Here is a 19,729-nt window from a genome sequence, read left to right as displayed (position 1 = left end):
TGGAAAGAGAGCTGGGGATCCTGGTGGACAACAAGCTCAGTGTGAGTGAACAGTGTGCTGTGGTGATAAAAAAAAGCCAGCAGGATGCTGGGTTGCATCAACAAGGGCATCAACAGCAAAGACAAAGAAGTCTTTCATCCCAATCCATTCAGTGCTTGTCTGGCCACACCTGGAATACTGTGTTCAGTTCTGTTCACACTACATAAAAAAGATATGTACAGGCTGGAGAGGGTCCAGAGAAGGGCCACAAAGATGATCAGAGGACTAGGAAGGCTGCCATGCAAGGAAAGGCTGTGAGAACTGGGTTTGTTCAGCCTGGAGAAAAGAAGACTTAGAGGATTCCTTATTGATGTGTTGCTTTACTTAAATGCTGACTGCTGAGAAAATGGAGACTCCCTTTTACAGGGAGTCACAGAGAAAAGACAAGGGTTAATGGGTGCAAGTTACTCTTGGGGAGATCCCAGATGGATATCAGAAGAAAATTTTTCCCCATGAGAACTGTCAGATATTTGAATAATCTCCCCAAGGAAGTGGTGGATTCCCCAGCATGGATTCTATTAACACTCAAGCTGACAAGGTGCTGGTCCATTGCATCTAAACCATGTTCCTACCCAGAAAGGTTGGACCAGATGATCCTTGAGGTCCCTTCCAATATGGCATTCCATGATTCTATGAAAAAGACTTAGGAGTTCCCTAATTATATAATGCTCCTTTTAGTTGCTTCTGGTTGCAACTTTCTGAAGTCTTTGAAATTAATTTATATCCCAAATTCTGTTTAATTCATTACCTCTAGGCACTGTAAGACTGCATCACGTCTTAGTGCCTACCAATGTCACTGTCAGGCCTGAGAGGATCTACTACTGTGAGGCTGCTAAATTCATAGTTACTGGAATAGTATTAATAGGGGTTGTCACTGTTCAGAAGGTCTGCTTTTTTTTTTTTTTTTTTTTCCTTGCTGATATATTTGATCTTTCACAGTTTATTTGGAGCAACTTTTAAATTTTCTCTTACATGGTCTTGTATGAATGGCCAACAAATTACTAAACCCTCACCACATGTGGTTCCCATGTCTTGTGAACTGAGATAAGAGGGAACAATGGGAATAAGCTGGAAAGGAGCTTATGAGAAGAAAATCCCTATTAATGCGAATAGCCATATGCAAATGTTGGTTCTTACTTCTCCCTCCTAATTCTCAAAATGTCTTGGAGCAGCCAGTGACTTTGCACAGTGCTGTTACAAGTCCCTCTGCTCACCTGAAGCCAGCCAGTCCTACACAACTATTATGGTGTCAAGCAACATCCCCAGCAAAGCCTTCTTTGTGCCCCAAGTCTGAATGCTAGAAGCATTGACCAAGTCATGGAAGGTTGTGATGCTGTGTTCTGAATGTGAGAGCTGCCAGGGTCTTGCTTTGAAGCCTGTACTATGTGATTCCTTATGTACTTTATTAAGCCTAAAATTCTTTATGGTCAAAGACTTCTTAGCTGCAAAAGAAAGTCTCATGCCAAATTTGCATATATGTGCATTATAGTGACTAGTGTATGATTTTGGGCACAGCACTTTTCTATTTCTTTCTTTCATGAATATATTCAGAATTAGGGGTATTTATTGCATGTAAAGATATATTTTTGGTCCCCAGACAGTATCTTACTGGGTAAATAATAGGTCAAAACCATCTCCTCCTCTTTCAAGTGTAGATTGCCACTCTTACTGTAATCTCAGATGTGAGGTTTTGATGGCTTTAAGGGATTAGTAATGTCATATGGAGATTTTTCCATGCAGCACATTGGTTCGTTTAGGGTGCTTTTGTCTAGCAAATAAACATGGTGTTTGGTGAGCTCCAAGTTCATGTTCCATAGGTGGCCCTGTTAAGTTAAAGAGCCAAAGTTTGCACTTTCTTTGGCAGATCCTCTGAGGACAATAAGGACTGAGTTAGTGAGGAGACATGAATGCCCTGTTTTTTGAGTTGTTTCACAAAATGCTTCAGAGAGACACCAAAACTTACTATCACACAATATACACAATATAAAGATGTTTTTAGGGCCAGGCTTGAAATCCAGCCTTCTGTTTCTCAGGCTGCTGTTCTGATGTTTTCTGGTATAAGAAAAGGCCTTTCAACTAGCATTTTCATATGAAATGTATAAAAATAGTATTTCTTTTAGGCAATAAATTGTCAGTGTCTGAGAAAGGAGATGCTTTGTCTCAGATCTTGGACAGTGAGTTCAAGACCCTACAAGATCTGCTTTGACTAATGTTCCTGCTGCCTTTTTTGAATTAGTCCTGCACTTTTCCAGGTGATGGAGTTTTACTGCCAGTCCTGTGAGACAGCCATGTGCAGGGAGTGTACAGAGGGAGAACATGCAGAGCATCCCACTGTGCCACTCAAAGATGTGGTGGAGCAACACAAGGCTTCCCTCCAAGTCCAGTTGGATGCTGTCAACAAAAGGTATGGAGATTCCACTGATTATTTTCTGTTTTCACTTCTGTCACTGGCAAGCATTTCTTCAGTGGCAGAAAAGCTAAAAAACCCAAACAAAAAACCCACCCAGAAAAAAAACAAACTCCCCCAAAATGTGGGGTAGTTCTAGTTATATCTTCCTGAGTAGATGTACCTTTACATAAAGGACATAGAATGCATAGAATACATTTGCATAAAGGACAAAGAATCCAAGGTCTCCTTCTTGGAAATTCCTAAAGTTTAATGGGTGTCCACCAGGGAGGGCCCTGGTTTAGCTTTATTTTATCAAAACTACTATGTGGTTATAAAAGGAATGAACTTCTGTGAAATGACCGAGTTTAAAACCAGCCTGCTGATGAGATTGTTTCATCACAAGGTATCAGGGCAAGGGCCAATGTTTAATGACTTTTGCAACAGCAATCTTTGTAATTTAATCCTTCCCTCAGGCTTCCAGAGATCGACTCAGCACTTCATTTTATATCTGAAATCATACACCAATTAACCAACCAAAAGGCTAGCATTGTAGATGACATTCATTCCACTTTTGATGAGCTCCAGAAGACTTTAAATGTGCGAAAGAGCGTGCTGCTTATGGAACTGGAAGTGAATTATGGCCTTAAACACAAAGTAAGATGCATGTTTTGTTTCAATGAAAAGCTACTAATTTAATCAACCAGTTTTTACAGATGATGCAAGATGCCAGTTTGACAAATTCCATCTGAGATCCAGAGGAGAAATTTTGTTTTTCTGAAATCAAATGCTGCAGAGCTTTGCTTGTGGGTACCCAGCCTTGAAAACAGAACCCAGACCTGGATGGGTAGGTGGCTCTTTGCTCGTGGTGTGTGAGGATCCAAATTAACCAGGCATCTGCTTAAAGCCAACATGCTGATGTGTAGAGGACATCCATGATGATACAGGCCAACTATTTCTCCTGAAGAACTGAGCAAGGCTTACTCTCTTGATTTAAAGCAGTGTTTTCAAGTGCCTGGTAACATATTTCATGTTGCATGTCCCTGGGCTGGCACAAATTGGAGGTGCATCTCACTTTCTCTGGGGAATGCAGAGAGTAATAGATTCCAGAGCTATATTCACTCATTTACTTCCTACCTGGATGACTGAATGTTGCATTTCCTCCTCTCTTCTCCACCTTCCCCACCCCTTTTTGGATACTAAGCTTCAGAGGAAAATAAACCCAATTATGCCTTTTTACAAAGCTAAGTCTGTAGCTTTGTGGGTAAGGATTTTGTTGAGGATTTGCAAGTCTGAATCAGGCAAATTAAAGAATTTAGTCCTTGTCTTCCTGGTCATCCATTGTATGTTTTATATAAAAGAAAGGTCTCTTCCCTCAATGTAGCCTTTAAAAGAAAGACTGGAGTTATCAGGAGTGCCTGATAATATTCGCATCTTTGGGCATCCTCTGCAATCACTGAGCAGCTTGAGCATCTCCAGATGTCTGAAGCAGAGGAATGCTGCATTCCAGGATCTGGAACAGGCTTGAACATTAGGAAGGTACTGAACTGCTGGGGCTGTGAGAATGGAGGAATTTTAACATGTGCACAAGAAGTGTACTTTGAGGAACACAGGGACCCCAAAGCCCTTTGGACACATAATTTAGTCATCTCCAGGGCTAATTTGCAGATGAGGAGCTTTTGGCATAAAAAATTTGGACTTAGATCCCAGGTTCATCTTAGTGAATCCAAGATGTCACAAAAAATTATTTTCTTCCAAGCAAATATACTCAGGGTGTGTACAAAGTTCACACAAAGTAGAATATGATGTTAAATTGTCTTTTCGTTGTTTAAAGGGATCTAAACCAGTCAAAAACTATTTGAGATGTAAGAGAAAATTTTTACAATGCTGCACTAAAGCAGTAGAAGAGGCATCTCTCCTGTTTGTATATAAAAAGAGCAATTGCAATTGGATATTGCTTTTGAATGAAAAATAATTCAAACCCAAATATTCCATCATTCTGACCATGTATTTTGCAAAAATGAAAAAAAGACTGTTTTTTACTAAAAGAAACTTGGCAATTCAGTTTCTGTTGCAAATGGCCTGAAAGGGACCTCGTGTAAATACTCAAAACACATTTTAAATGTTAGTTATGGTAAAACTGAATATTTTCCATCTTTGTTGTGAAAGAAAACTATATTGGGAAAATAATGATTTTAAAACATAGCTGGAGACTGTCTTTCTTTTCAGTTTGTGGCTTGTTATCCCAAACATATGGGATTTTGTCATCCTGGGACTTAGCTATGCTATCTGTTTAACTCCTTATATCCTAGATTAAAGATGAGGCAGATTAGAAATGCCTGGTATTGTATCCTGAGGAGGGTTATAGATGCCTAGAAAAATTCAGAGTAGTCTTGAAATCTCTGCACTCTGTTTTGCCTGCAAAGGATTGTGTGTTGTTAACACTTTTCCTTGTCAGTAAGTCATCACCCTGGGTTTTCTTCAGTGAGTGAAAGGAGTTCACTTTGTAAAATTTTGGATAAAAATCCCCTTATAATGCAGTGTCATGATATGGTGTGTCTCAGCAAGGGAGTAGTATCTCACAACAATAAGTAGACCCAGGCTCTAGGTTTACTTGAAAATCAAATGAAATGTTTTGGAAACACTTACTTACAGCAGCTGTCAACAAAATACCTTATCTGATACTCAGTAATGTCTGTGTTCCATGTAGGGAAATCACACTCCATGTATAACTGGGTATTTTGGTTTGGGGATTTTGTCAGTGGAGAGTGTGGAGGGTAGCTGGAATGTATGGGCTTTTCTGACTGTCAATTTCTCTGCCATATTGTTATAATTCAGGGTTCCTGTTTCCAATTTATTGCAAAACTGGTTTGGAAAAAAAAGTTAGCCTTGTTCCCAGCCCACACCTAACAATTTTGAGGTCAATATGGTTTTAAAGATTTTAGATTGAGGGCCAGAACTGAAACTCTAATAAAAACTCTTTCTCAGTCTTAAATATAGAGTAATTAGCTGCTACCCACCAAAATTTCAGTCTGCTCAACCAAGCTCTTCTCAATATTCACAACCCATCCTGTCCAATTTGCTTGCCTGCCTGCTGAAGCTGGGGAAGCAACTTACCCACTTCTGCGGGGGAGACTTTTCCTTCCTTCACTTATTTAGATCAGGAATCACACTTGTCCTCAGGATAGGTGTACAGATCTTGAGATTGCCTTCTTGTCCATCTCCATGGTGAAGTAACCCAAGGTTTGCTTTGTCTCTGAAGAAATGGTGTCAAGAAGTTTGTTGCAGCCTTAATGGGCTTATGATCCCAAAATATCTCTATCTCTGTGCACAGAGCTCAGTTCCTGGTAACTCAGTAACTGTGACTGCTGAGAGTTAGGTGGAGCAGGGTTCAAGCTTCAACATTTTCTAACAAAACCAAAACACATGACAGGCAAGTGGGGCAATAATTCAGTTTAGTCTGATGGTGGATCTGTGGAGCCTTGAAGACCCAAAAGAGGGTACATTTTTTGTGTTGCATCATGATAGTCCAAGACCACGTAGCAATTAGTGCAGTGCTTTTTCTAGAAGGAACCTTCAAAATAGACTCTAAAATAAAGCACTATAAATTGGCTTTCTACAAAGGCCTTCAGCTATAAAGCATATTGCTGGGGTAGTTCTTGTAACATGGTGCTAATCTGGTGTTTGGTGCCACACGCAGGTCCTGCAGACACAGCTGGATACCTTACTTGAAGGGCAAGAAAGCATTAAAAGCTGCAGCAACTTCACAGCCCAAGCCCTCAACCACGGCACTGAGACTGAAGTTCTGCTGGTCAAGAAGCAGATGAGTGACAAGCTGAACGAGCTGGCTGAGAGGGACTTCCCCTTGCAGCCCCGTGAAAACGACCAGTTGGACTTCATAGTGGAAACAGAAGGCCTGAAGAAGTCCATCCACAACCTGGGAACTATTTTAACCACCAATGCTGTTGCCTCTGAAACCGTGGCCACCGGTGAGGGGCTGAGGCAGACGGTGATTGGGCAGCCCATGTCTGTTACCATCACCACCAAGGACAAGGACGGGGAGCTCTGCAAGTCGGGGAACGCGTACCTCACTGCCGAGCTCAGCACTCCCGATGGCAGCGTGGCGGATGGGGAGATACTGGACAACAAAAATGGCACTTACGAGTTTCTGTACACTGTCCAGAAGGAAGGGGACTTCACCTTGTCACTGAGGCTTTACGATCAACACATCAAGGGCAGCCCCTTCAAGCTTAAAGTGGTCAGATCAGCAGATGTGTCCCCCACCACCGAAGGGGTTAAGAGGCGCGTTAAGTCTCCCGGCAGCGGCCACGTGAAGCAGAAAGCTGTGAAGAGACCTGCAAGCATGTACAGCACTGGCAAAAGAAAAGAGAATCCCATCGAAGATGACTTGATCTTCAGAGTAGGTAGGTCACTTCTTCACTGCCTATTGACATAATTAAAAACCATTCAGATCTAGCAGTTTAATTATCTTAAGGTTAAAACTGGAAGTTTTAACTTCAGTTCAGTTTTAACTATCAGCAACCTTCAAGTACTGGTAGTACCTTCAGGCATCCTGACGTTTGTTAAGATGTAAATTTTAATAGCACATACTTGAGAAGTTCCATTTGCAGCAAATATTTAACTAGCATTTGGGTTGAGAAATGCATGCGTTTGATCAGGGATAGAATATTTTACCACTTCATCAGTAATCTACTAGGCATCATAAAATGAAAATAAGATTGATGCCTTCAGATTAGATGAAATGGAATTTATCTGAAGAAATTAATTTACCACCAATTTCAACTGGACTATACTATAATATAATGTACTGCTACTGCACAGCTGCTGCTGTGCTCAAATAGGACAAAACTTTTCTTAAAAAAACATTCATTGCAATCTACTATAGCACAAAATATAAGGATTTGCTGAAATTATATCCTATATTTAAACAGTTATTTGAACAGTTCAGTTTCAAAAAGCATAAGAACAAAATCCTTCTCCACTTACAAAATATATCACAAAACCACTCTAACATGGTAATTGACCTTAAAATATTAATAATACATTCGTTAATGTATAGAAAAGGAGAAAACAAATTAAAACTGAAAACTACAAAGGGAGAACTCATCTTGTAATTATATTACAATTAATTCCCTAAAAGAATGGTGAATTCCAACAAGCTCTAGAAAAGGGAGGAAAAATGGAGGGAGAGTGGCACTAGGACAATAAATACTAACTAAGTTTATATTAGTTCTTTCATAAGTTGAATGGCCAGGAGGCAAGAAGGAATGCAAGGTAACTCATTCTTTAAAACTATTGCCCTAAAAATTAATCTAAATAATTAACCTGGAACTATATATGCTGTGGTGATACATCGTTATTTCACTATGTCAGCATAGGACAAAATGACAGTTTCCTGTATTTGCTTTTTTTCCTCAATATCTGGATATGTTTGGTTCTTTATATAGTGTAATATTATCTCCAAACCTGTGTCCTTCTGCTTGGGAAAAATATAACATCTTGGTGTAATTTACTGTGATTTTCTTTCAGGTCTTTCATTGTACTCTGTTTTAAATCTATGTGATAATAATTCAGAATTTTGAAAGGCTGTACCCTGGGATACTGTATGTATATAATGTCTTCTTATAAATTAGAAAATACTTTTCACTTTACACAACTACAGAAAAAAAGCAACTTAATGAGTCAGGATTTCATCAGTATGTGTTACCAGGTTTGACAAGCAGTTGTCAAGGTTACTTTTCCCTTTGTAGCAGAGAATGGATTGTGTTTGATCCTGGAGGGATTTTTGGTGATTCTATTGACAATTCATCTGGACACCATTTGTCAGCTGGTTAACCCTGTCCATCTGATTTCTCATCTGTCAGAATTTCTAATAGGTTCCTTGCTTTGATAGAGAGTCCATGCAATAACATCATGGTTTTGTATCAGAAAATCCACTCAGCAGGTATGCTTTGCTTACTGAATGGGACAGTACATTGTAAGCTTTGGAGCAAGCCACTCAGAAGATGACCAGCCTTTCCCAGATGGCCAGTGCATTTCCTAGTTAGGGAAATGATCCCATAAATGTAACAGCTCCAAGGTTGTTTTTTTTTTCACAATGCTATCCAGCTTTACTGTCACTAAGGCTAAATTTTATAGTGACAGATGAGCCCAAAGTTAGAAATATGATGTAGAACAATTGATACTGAATCAAGCCAGCCCTCCTCAGCAGTAACCATGCTTCATCATCCAAAGCTGGTAGGTGACCTGTGTTGCATTAGTATCCAGGCATGGCCTTTCCTCTTCCAGGAGAGTATTCTTGTTGCACTGGCAGAGCTCTTGTTGGCAATCCCACGGGAACAGAAGTTCTTCATAGAATCATAGAATTGGCTGGGTTGGAAGGGACCTCAGAGATCATCGAGTCCAACCCTTTTATCACTGTTGCGGTTGCTAGACTATGGCACTGAGTGCCACATCCAGTCTCTTTTTAAATATCTCCAGGGATGGAGAATCCACTACTTCCCTGGGCAGCCCATTCCAATGCTTGATCACTCTCTCTGTAAAGAAATTCTTTCTAATATCTAACCTAAATTTCCCCTGGCACAACTTAAGACCATGCCCTCTTGTCTTGTTGAAAGTTGTCTGGCAAAAGAGACCAACCCCCACCTGGCTACACCCTCCTTTCAGGTAGTTGTAGACAGCGATGAGGTCTCCCCTGAGCCTCCTCTTCTCCAGGCTGAACAGCCCCAGCTCTCTCAGCCTCTTCTCATAGGGTCTGTGCTCGAGTCCCTTCACCAGCCTGGTTGCCCTCCTTTGGACCTGCTCCAGGACAAAGCTCCACTCTGCTTCAGAGTGGTCCGTGTCAGGGCCCTGCTGGAATAGGAAGGGACCTGTGGCTCTTCCCAAATGCAGTTTGATTGCTGGTGCTGGTACAAGTGGCAGTGGGTATGTATAAATGAAGAGTGAATAATTTTTGAGCCCTGTTTGAGATGGGTTAAAAAGAACAGTCTGACTTCTGTCCAGAAAGTGAACATATCTCTATTCTGCAATGTTTGTGACGTGTTGTAGGCTGTATAGAGAAGAGGCTGGATGGACAGATTCAGTCAGATGGGCAGATTTAGTTAGAAAGAGCCTGTGAGTGTAGCCAGGTAGGAGCAGGATGGGAAAGCCTGCAGAGGTACCCTGTGCCTGTGAGCAGCAGAGGATCTCTGTTATCCACTGTAGCTGAGACTGTCACTGAATGCTAGAGCCTCTTGTTCACAGATACCAAGCATTTATTTGTCTTGGTGTGGAAATTCTAGATCTAAATACTGAAAAAGAAAAAAGTCAAAAGTCCATAAATTATTTAAAAACTACCACCAATTTCAATATTCTTATTTAAAGCATTTGATATGCATTAAAGTGATTTCATCTTGTAATTTCTGTTTCTGTATTCCTTGCTTCTAGTAAGCCACTTTTGGCCTGACTACCAAATAATGTTCTGGGTCTGGTTCGGGCTTTGATGTTGTTTGAATTTTATTTTTTTTAACTGTTCTCTCCAACACACCATAAACTCTCAAAGTCTTAAGTGGTTTTTCAGAAAATGCAGTACCCATTCTTTCTGCTGTGATGCAATCATGACCACGTACTTTGTTTTGGAGTTCTGCCTCCTCCCCTTCTTCACTCCTCTACCTTCCAAAACAAGAAAAGGAAATAATTAGAACAAGAGCTACATGTCTCAGAGCTTTTGGATGATGAAATCTCTCAGGGGTATCCACGTTTGGGATGTACAGTTCCCTGTTTTATTGAAAAACTCAGCTGAGAGTGCTACATCATCCTGTTACATGTTCAGTTCTCAGCTGCTTCTTTCATGGAATGACCCTACATAGAGATGTCCCTCTGGGATTCTCTGGGCTTATGTATGCATCATCTGAAAGGTCTCTTAAGCCATTGCAGTTGTAATGTTCTCTCTTTTTGCATTCTTCCAAAATATGCTAAATTAATGGAGACAGGTAAAACTTCTGAGAGTGTCACAGAGATTGCCTTCATGGATTTAAGAGTTCATTTAGTTGCAGTTTCAGTTCACTTCAAAAAGTTAAGTTTTGGTAATGTAAAATAAAGTTTACCACTGTTTTCCAACACAACTGCATTTTGCTGTCTTGAACCCATTGTTGAATTCCTCTGATAGTGCTGGTCAAATCTGGATTTGATATCTGGGCAAGATAAATGTTATAATTGGGCTGCCAGAAGCTCAGGCAGCTGTGTTGGAGAACCATACTGTAATGTTCCAATGAGCATCCAAGTATATGGAGTATGCAGCTGTATATATACTGATACATGGGCTTTTATGCACAAGTAAATCAATCAGCTCCTAGCAGGGAATAGTTCTTGTGCTAGTATTAACAGAGATTGCATTAATGCAACATTAGTACAGTCAAGTGCTCTCAGTCATGGGTAATTGTGCATTTTATCTTTTGCCAATTCTGTGTTATTCATGGCTCTTAAAATGGCATGTGGTTCTGTTCAGATATTTTAAGGTCAGATTACTGACTGCACATTCATATATTCATGTAATTCATTATTTACAAGAACAGAGTATTTTATTTCTTGCTTCCTTCTCACAGTAATTTATATCCCCTACCTTTTAAATTTCTTTTTTTTGAGCAGGCATGACCTCTAAGAGTGCATCCACACAGTATTTATGTTGCAGGTACTTAGCTTATAAAAATTAAAACAGGACTGGTCTTCTAATACCCAGAAAATAATTGTTGTGCAATGGTTTTTGCTTCCTTTGCAAATGGTACAAGCATTGAAGTGAGAGGGAAGGCTCTTTTCTATTACCTTGCTTTTGTGTCTTATACCCATGCTGAGCAGAAGTAAATGGACATGAGAGATGTTCACAGCACCAGCCACTTCCACCTAACCTGGCTGATCTCTCCTGTCCTCCAAAGGAGGCTTAAGAGCCATCAGATAGCTACTCTGTCCAGGACACCACCTGGTGCTCTAGCTCTGCCATGCTGGGACATATACTTCAGGGTTTTTTTTTCTCTTTTGGCACTTTTCATGACTAGATTCTTTGACACAGTTTAGCAGTAGTGGTGCTATTTCCCACTTTAACTGCTTTTTCTCATTTATTTTTACTTGAGATTGGCATCAGCTACAGCCAGATGGAGAGCTGCTCTCTGCTAGAAAGTTCAATTTTCCTTTTCCTCAGATTGTGTTTAGTTGCCTGTTCAGTCATGCATTAGAGTATCTAAGTTTAGCTGGCACATCCAATGTGTGTAGTTCACTCTGATTTAAAAAAAAAAAAAAAAAAAGGTGCTTTTAACAGTTCCTTCTGTCAGCCTTATTACTAGGTGTGGGTGTCATCTTATGGTCTGTTATCAATGCTGAAAAAAATAGGAGCCATACTGTGAATTTACTCCACATAAAAACTCACTAACAAGGTCTGCGTAATAACAGCTTTAGTGAAATGTAAGAAGAGGCTTAGGGGGGAGCAAAGGGATTCTTGATCAAGTTCTTTCATTTTCTGTGAAGGCCTCTGAAACTCTGCATTAGATTGTCCTGTTGGAAAGGAACAGGGCTACCTACAGATATGTACTTTTTGAGCTTTTACAAAAAATACAAATGGTTTATATGGATATACATTTTCTTGAAAAAAGGTGTATGCAGTTAACCCCCATGTATGGGTAGTCCAGAGGAACCATCTCTCCCGTAGTAAGCAGCATGTCCTCCCTCTCATTCCCCCATCCTTTCTCTACTATTCCATCAAGGTCCTGTCATGGACACATTACAGCCTGGCTAAGGACATAGGAGAGGACAGGGATATGAGTGTGTAGTTGTTCCCTGCAGTGCCAAAGTATGAGATATGAAATACAGAGGCCCCTCTGACACACTTGAATCAGTTGTTCTTCATTCTCTATTCCAGAACTCTGGAACAAACCCATTAATAAGTAGTATGAAATAGCAAGATGTTTTCTATAGAGAATTTATATTTCTGTAGAAACAGGGAAGCCTAGAAATTATTTTTCCAGTTTATTACCTCAAATCCCATTAAGTCTTGGCATGAACTGTTTGAGGGATTTCTGACATGACATTGCTGGTAAAGTCCCCAGCATGAGTTTGATGTCCTGGCAACTGAAACTTGGTATTGGTTCGATTCATTCAGGTTTTGCTGCTGGATCAGCAGGGATTTGCTTCTGAGGGGCACCTGTACCTCAGCATTGTGTAAACTTACCTGTGCAGTTCTGCTGCACAACCAAGGAGGTGGTCTTGGACAAGCTTTTAGGGACAGATGCTGTGTAAAGCAAAGTAATGCACATCACCCCAAACTTCATTACTGACAGTGTGGGGGAGCATCTGCTGAAGTTCCTACTGAATCATTCATTCCTCTTGAAAGGTTACAAACACCATGTGCTTTAATCCAACAGACTGATTGGTTTTAAAACAGATTTGCATGGGAACTTTGATTGGAATAACTGACATTTGTTTTAAAATGAGCACATAGCTTTCAAACAAGCTGATTTGGTGCAGTTCTACTGCAGAGCCTTTTGTCTTTTAGTTATATCTATTAGAGGAGAGGCTACTGAGGAAAAAAGAACCAAGGTTTGGGAACAGGAAAACAACTCATTGATACCTGTCTATGCAGTATGTATGTAGACACATCCATGATGTTTATTTTTATCCTTTTTTCAGTACCAGGTCAAGAAGTATGTGAAGTGTTGTAGGCAGGAAAGAAATTGTATTCACACATGTTATAGATACTTGCAACCTCTAAAATGTCCCCATGAATTTATAGTCTTTCTGCAGGGTTTTTGTCCCCCCATTCCTTTCCTGCTGAGTGCAGTGACACGATTTTCCCCTGGGTTTTAGGAAGCTGGTAAATCTAGGTTAGCAAGCATGGAGGTTATTATTCTTATTAGTAAAACTTTGAAAGCAAAAAATGCCCTTTCTGTTTGTTACTAGGAGCATCAAAAACGTACATTGTACAATAGGTTTGCCCAGAGGCCCAACACTTACAAAGCAGATTCTTACTGCAGTTACGTGATGTAATTGTTAACATCTCCTGGGATGTTAATGGGCTTTTAGGGTATTTTTTTTCTGCCTTCTTTTTGGTGAGATTCAATCTGGCCTGTATTGTGGAAGAATAAAAGACTAGAATTATTAGGCATTTTATGTCTTCTAGGTTGTCCTGAGCTGAAAATGGATACACTTTTGATAAAGGCGTATCTTCAAAGCTGAATTAATTGGTTTGTGCAAGCAACGTTCAGTAATACCAGAAGGATTAGATAGGGCTAAGGCAAATCTGATTGTTTATTTAGAGAACTGGATACAAAGGTGGTATAAAAGGAGCTATTCCACAGGCCACAGATCTCTTTTCTTGTAAATCTCTTCAGCTTGCTCTTTTGAAAACTCCTGTCCTCTCCTTGGCACAGAAGTTGGAGCAAAACATTTGTCTTTCCTCTGTGCCCTGCAGTAGCTGAGAACAGGAGAGAGGTAAGGCTGGGCTAAGACAGGCATGAAAGATGCAGGCTTTCATCTCTGAACCAGAATGCTTGGGAACAAGGATCCCAGCCCCCTCTGTTTGCCTCCTAAGCCAAGGAGTGGTGGGTGACTGCACAGGACAGAGAGAAGACAAAGCATGGTGTGCCTGGAAACACTGAATGAGAGATGGGCTGAAGACTCCCTCTCAGGCAGGAATCTCTCCGTGCAGGAAAAGTCCTTTAGTATTGCAGAGTCAGTTTCAGGATCCTGCTTTTCCAGAGGCTGATGTACTTTACTACAAGGTTTCCTCTTATCATCTGAACTGCTGCCACTGCCTATGCTGGCATTCAGATCTTTGCTGGTATAGGGAATTATTCAAAGCAGAAAGTGCAAAGTTATCTGTTGTCCTCTTGAACAGAAGTTTGTAAATAAGCTGTGTTTCACTAACCTCAGCTTTCTTCTTCAGAGAGGTTTGTGCCACTGCAGAGGGGACTGTATAAATCCTGGGTGTGAATTAGGACCTAAGTGATGGGTTTAATAGCTGCAAAGTGCAGTACAAGACTTTGCATGGAGCTAAATTTCATCTGCATGCTGTGTTAGTAAATGACTATTTCTTAACCTTACTGTGAAATCTGAGTGTGGTATTCCTGGGTAATATCTTCTGGTTTGCCTTTGATGTATGTTTACAAGGTCCCACTGAAGAATGCTATGAGTAACTTTTTATATAGGTCTCTCTTATCTTGAAAAATTAAATTCCTTGACTTTCAAGAACATTTTTCCAAGAGTAAAGAGCATACATTCCATAATGTTTGCACTAGTTGGTTCCAGATGCTCTAGTTTATGCTCCTTCTTTTCCAACAAATGTTTTCCCTTTATTCGCAGTAGTACAAAGAATGTTTCTTCCTTTTCATCCATTGTCTTTGGCTAAAAGGCAAAAAAAAAAAAAAAAAAAGGAAACTTATCATTAGCATATGGTGGAAAAAAAATTACTGTATGCATCCCTCAGGCACTGTTTATTAAAGAACACTCAGAAATGGCACAAGTGTGGGTAAAGTAGTTGGTGTGTAACTCACTATTCCTGAATATGTAGTTTCCCCTTGCAGTACAAAAATCAAGGAGTATTTGCTTTGTTCAGAGGATGTAACCATATGGAGTTCAAGAAAACAAGCATTGAAACAAAGGGACATGGTGGCAGTGCCAAGTGCAGAGGCATTAAGTGTGACTTGTTAGCCAGTGCCAGGAAATACACAACCCACAGCAGAAATAAGGGCTGTTAAGAGCATACACCTCCCTAATGAAAGCTAATTACAAATTAGAGCTAATATTTAAGTCTTATATTGGGCATCCCAGTCAGAATAGTTTTAATCACTGAGCTCCAGGATATTTTGGACTGACTGAAATAAATTACAAGTTTTTCAGTTAAACCCATGTATTGAAATCCATTAATGTCTGATACGCAGCCAGTGAATGCTTGTAAAAATACTGCACCAGGAAAAACAGTGCTGTATCCAAGTCTTGGAAAGAACAGCATTACAGAGGCTTTTTTGTTTCAAAAGTCATTCATTCATTATGAATAGGCTTGGGGTCCACGATCATAATTGCAGTCTTGTCGAAAGACCCCTGAGTGTCCTTTACAAACAACACAGGCATTTGGATACTGTTTCTGTGTTCCAGGTGTAATTTGGACCAGCTGCTTTAGGGCTGACCTTTTACAGGCATCAGTTTGCTGTGTGACTCTCCTCAGAATGTATCAGAACAAACATTCTCAGTAGTCAGGCATCTAAACTTAATGAACCTGTGTGAAAATTTGGCATTTTACAGCTCCTTTTCTCCTTAAGCCACCGGGGAAAAGACTTACAGTTCCATGTAAATAATTTTTCCTGGGTAAAAATGAGACCTCTTTCTGTGTGTGGATACTGCTTTGTGAGAATAATCTCAGGTTTTCCCAGAAGAATCCAGTCTCCAGGTTTTGATCTTCCTTGGCCTACATTTTGCAATCATTCAAAACCAGTTGTTTACCTGTGTTTTCCTTCTAAGGGAATTTTTAAAGCCTGTGACTGAAAACTGTGTGTGAGTGAATAGGAAACTTCCCTGACTTGAAATGGCTCCATCCAAAGTGGTTATTGATGTGTTTTATCTCAACTTTCTGACTTCACTGAGGAGATTTATCTAATTGTACCAAAACCTTGTCATGTGTTCAGGTTCTTATCTTATCCTCTGTCTGTGTGTTTCTGCAGTATCGCCCCTTTCATTGCCTTGTCAGTTGAATAAAAATCCACATTTTTTTCAAAAAAAGTCATGACTTATGAGAAAACATTTTACTTGTTCTATCACTCAAGGGGCAAATTGTGAACACTTTGATTTGGGGAGGGCAAAGAGGTAAAGAGGTAATTATATTGATGGAAGCTTTGATGGCATACATGCCCAAGAGTGAAAACAATCCCTTCTTGTACTTAGAATTGGGGATCTGTTACTGAGATGGTTCTTTGAAGTGTAGACCTCTTCAAAATAGAAATCCATTGATCAAGGATGTAATAAATGCACATTTGGGCATTTAGGTCCTAACTATTTAATAGTCTAACCTGATTTCTTATGTGCTTTGTGTTCAATTTTAGGCACCAAAGGAAGAAACAAAGGGGAATTTACAAATCTTCAAGGTGTAGCTGCATCTACAAATGGAAAAATATTGATAGCAGACAGTAACAACCAGTGTGTGCAGGTAAGAGGCTATGTCACTTAGTTTTTTTCTTTTTCTCCCTGCCTCCATACCTCTGCCTTCTCTGTACTCCAGGAAAGACACATTTTGTACAATTGAAGTAGATACAGAAAACACAAAGGAAGCTTAACTTGTCTGTCATCCATTATTGTTCTTGACCCACAGCTATCTTTTTCAGATCTGCACTATATCTAGTATGTATATCAGCATTTATTTTCCTTCCTCATGATGTTTGGCAATGAATGAAGGAAACAAGCAGTGCGATAATCTGGAAAAGTGCCTTTTTGTACAAATCATTTTACATTGTGAATTTATCACTCCATGTTTCCAAATATAAATGTAGGGCTAGGTCCCACAAAAGTTATTTCTTAAGCAAATATAAATGCAAAAGCAAACATTCAGATGTCATTTTCAAGTGGCTTTTAGTCTACTTAATTGACTTTTCTATCTGATATCACGATTAAATCTCTTCTGTGGTAGCACCCCTGACACCCATGATTTCTTGGCTTCTGTAACCTGTGTGAAAATCAAGCTGTGTTTTTTATTTTGCTTGCTATGTATCTTTTTTACCATTAACAACTTGTCATCACTCTTAAGGCTGCCCATGTGGTAGCAATGAACAAGACATCACTGTGGGGCTTGTTCTTCAGTATGTAAAAACCATCAAGCCACATGCAGCAAGAACTTGTTTCCAAGCTTTTTCAAAGAGTCTAGTACTCATCAGCATGCTCACTCCTTATAATCTTTATAATTTGCAGCCACTTCAGAGGAACATCAGTGTCTAATTGCTGGCCTGGGGACTCAACAAGTCAACTGAATTTTGTCTTGCTAAAGCGTCTCTCAGGAAATGACCTACTACTTATGCCTGAGTCAAATAATCAAATCTTGAAATTATCTTTTAGCTTCTATTCCTGTATTTTCTACGGCATTATTGTTTGGCTGTGGCTGAAACACTCAGAACCTCAGTTTCCTCCTTTCTAATATGGGAGTCATACCACTTCCAAGGGACACTTCACCAGGGACATGATGAACCTTAATTTGCTAACATTTGTTAAGTACTTTGAGATCGCTGAAGAAACAGTGCAATCTAAGTGCAGAGAATGGCTTTATTTTTAATTAGGGTCCAGGTTGAAACCTTTTCTTAAATTAGGCATGTCACTTTCATATATAGACTGTGTGAAAGTGCTTCATGTTCCTTACTCTCTGCTTGACTACAGCGTTCGTGCGTGAATGGAAGCTCCAAGAAATAGGTGGTGCTACTCTGGAGGTTTAATTTTATACTCTGGAGGTTTGACTTTAATATGCATGTTTTCTGTTACAGATATTTTCCAATGATGGTCAGTTCAAAAGCCGTTTTGGCATACGAGGAAGGTCTCCTGGCCAGCTGCAGCGGCCAACAGGAGTAGCTGTGCATCCCAGTGGTGACATCATTATTGCAGATTATGATAACAAATGGGTTAGCATATTCTCAGCAGATGGAAAATTTAAGGTATGAGTTATCATGTGAATTCTCCTGAGCTTTCTCTGTCTTACAAAGGAATGCAAAGTAAGGGTTGTTTTGTTTTTTTTTTCCAAGGAACTACACAGTTTACTTGAGACTTAGTCCAAATTCCATTGTTTTGTTGTGGAAGCCCATGACACAGCCACGTTGTATAATTAATAGGAAGAGGTCACAGCTGTGATGCTAATGTTATACAAATAGAGATGATATGGTTTATTTCATAGTTCTGCATATTAGCTGCTTGGATACCATTCTGTAACTTATAGTTGAGGATATCTGATGTAATCAAGTCGAGTTGGACGAGCTCAACAACCTTTGTATCATTAGTATTCTGATTATACAGAAAGGTGTGTGCATATATGTACAGACACACAGGCAGACATAAAAAGTTATGAGGAGCACAGAAAGCTCTTCAGTGACACACGGAGGAGAAAAATAAGGTAGCAGGCTGATGATGACTTCCTATATTTCTTCCATAGATATCAGCGTATTAAGTGTATAATTCATACATGAATAAATGCAAGGAAGAACAACCCAGGATGTTGTTCCAGTGTTACGGTATAGACAAGAGTGGTGTAGCTGGGTGTTGTGCACTGAATAACTTAGATTTCAGAAATTAAAAATTCTGAGAAAAACACACCTCTTATTTTCATAGCAACTTTAATCCCTTTATAGGAGTAAAATAAGAAGACAGCTACTACACTACACTGATGTTTGCCAACCTGCAACTTTTATGTTGCTTGGGTTCAGGTGCATTTCCAGAGATAATTAAAGGTTACCTCCATTTGTTGCTGTTCTCTGAATGAACGTAAGAGATTCTGGTGATGCATGTTATAAACAGCCACCTGTAGCAGAGGTTAGCAGCACACACTGCTCAGTGAAATAAAGGACCTGCTGGGAAATCTTGACCATAGTTACTTAGTTTCACAATCCTACATTGGACAGAAATTGCCTGTTTGGCTTATTTTCTGGTAGCCTAATAACCAAAAAACTCAGGTCCTGAGCTGTTCTTGTATGTACCAAGAAATGTTCTTCTTTTCAGTAGTCTTTGCAAAGTGACAAATGCTATAGCAAACAGACAGTTGTACCTCCATAGTCCCCAGTAACCCCCAGCTGAGAACCAGACATGTGCATGCTTTTAAAAGTTTACAGATTCTGCATAGACTTGAAGCTAAAATAAAACAATACTGATATGCAATGCAAGTGTTAAAAAAATATAGACTACTTGTATTTGCAGAGAGTATGAGATTTTGCCAAGTAGTGTGAAAATATACAGCTACACGGGAAAGCCTTGGTTTTGGCCAAAGTCCTTGAATGAAACAAAGACACCAAAACAAAACCAAATTTAGGTAAGAATCCAAATACTCTGAGTAAGATAAGTGTGTTTTAAACAATTATTAACATCTGTAATGTGAACTGCCTTGATCTGGACACAGAGCACGGAGGGCTCATTTTCCTTCCTTCTCAAGATATGCCGTAAATCCAGCATTTTGGATGGTGCCACCTCTGGAGGGAAAAGCTATACACAACCAGAAGGGAGACAGGTATTGAAAAAGATGAATTATTAATATAATTCTTCTTATGTGCAGCCTAGCTTTGGTTTTAGTCATTGTTTTTGCTGGAT

General features: G+C 39.7%; 1 protein-coding gene across 10 annotated transcripts in view; it reads left to right on the top strand.

The window, feature by feature from the left end:
• Positions 1 to 19,729, top strand: part of TRIM2 (tripartite motif containing 2) — a 121,034-nt gene that overhangs the window by 87,051 nt on the left and 14,254 nt on the right. For all 10 annotated transcript variants that reach the window (XM_030449594.1, XM_030449592.1, XM_030449585.1 and 7 more), the window contains 5 exons: positions 2,292 to 2,443; positions 2,902 to 3,082; positions 6,126 to 6,849; positions 16,504 to 16,607; positions 17,926 to 18,093. In XM_030449594.1, coding sequence (XP_030305454.1) covers positions 2,295 to 2,443; positions 2,902 to 3,082; positions 6,126 to 6,849; positions 16,504 to 16,607; positions 17,926 to 18,093 — 1,326 coding nt within the window. In that variant the 5' untranslated portion in view covers positions 2,292 to 2,294. The remainder of the gene's footprint in view (positions 1 to 2,291; positions 2,444 to 2,901; positions 3,083 to 6,125; positions 6,850 to 16,503; positions 16,608 to 17,925; positions 18,094 to 19,729) is intronic.

Source organism: Calypte anna, chromosome 4A (genome assembly GCF_003957555.1).
Source record: "Calypte anna isolate BGI_N300 chromosome 4A, bCalAnn1_v1.p, whole genome shotgun sequence".
NCBI classification, from domain to species: domain Eukaryota; kingdom Metazoa; phylum Chordata; class Aves; order Apodiformes; family Trochilidae; genus Calypte; species Calypte anna.
Note: the sequence above shows the minus strand (reverse complement) of the source record. Positions and strands in the feature narration are given on the sequence as shown.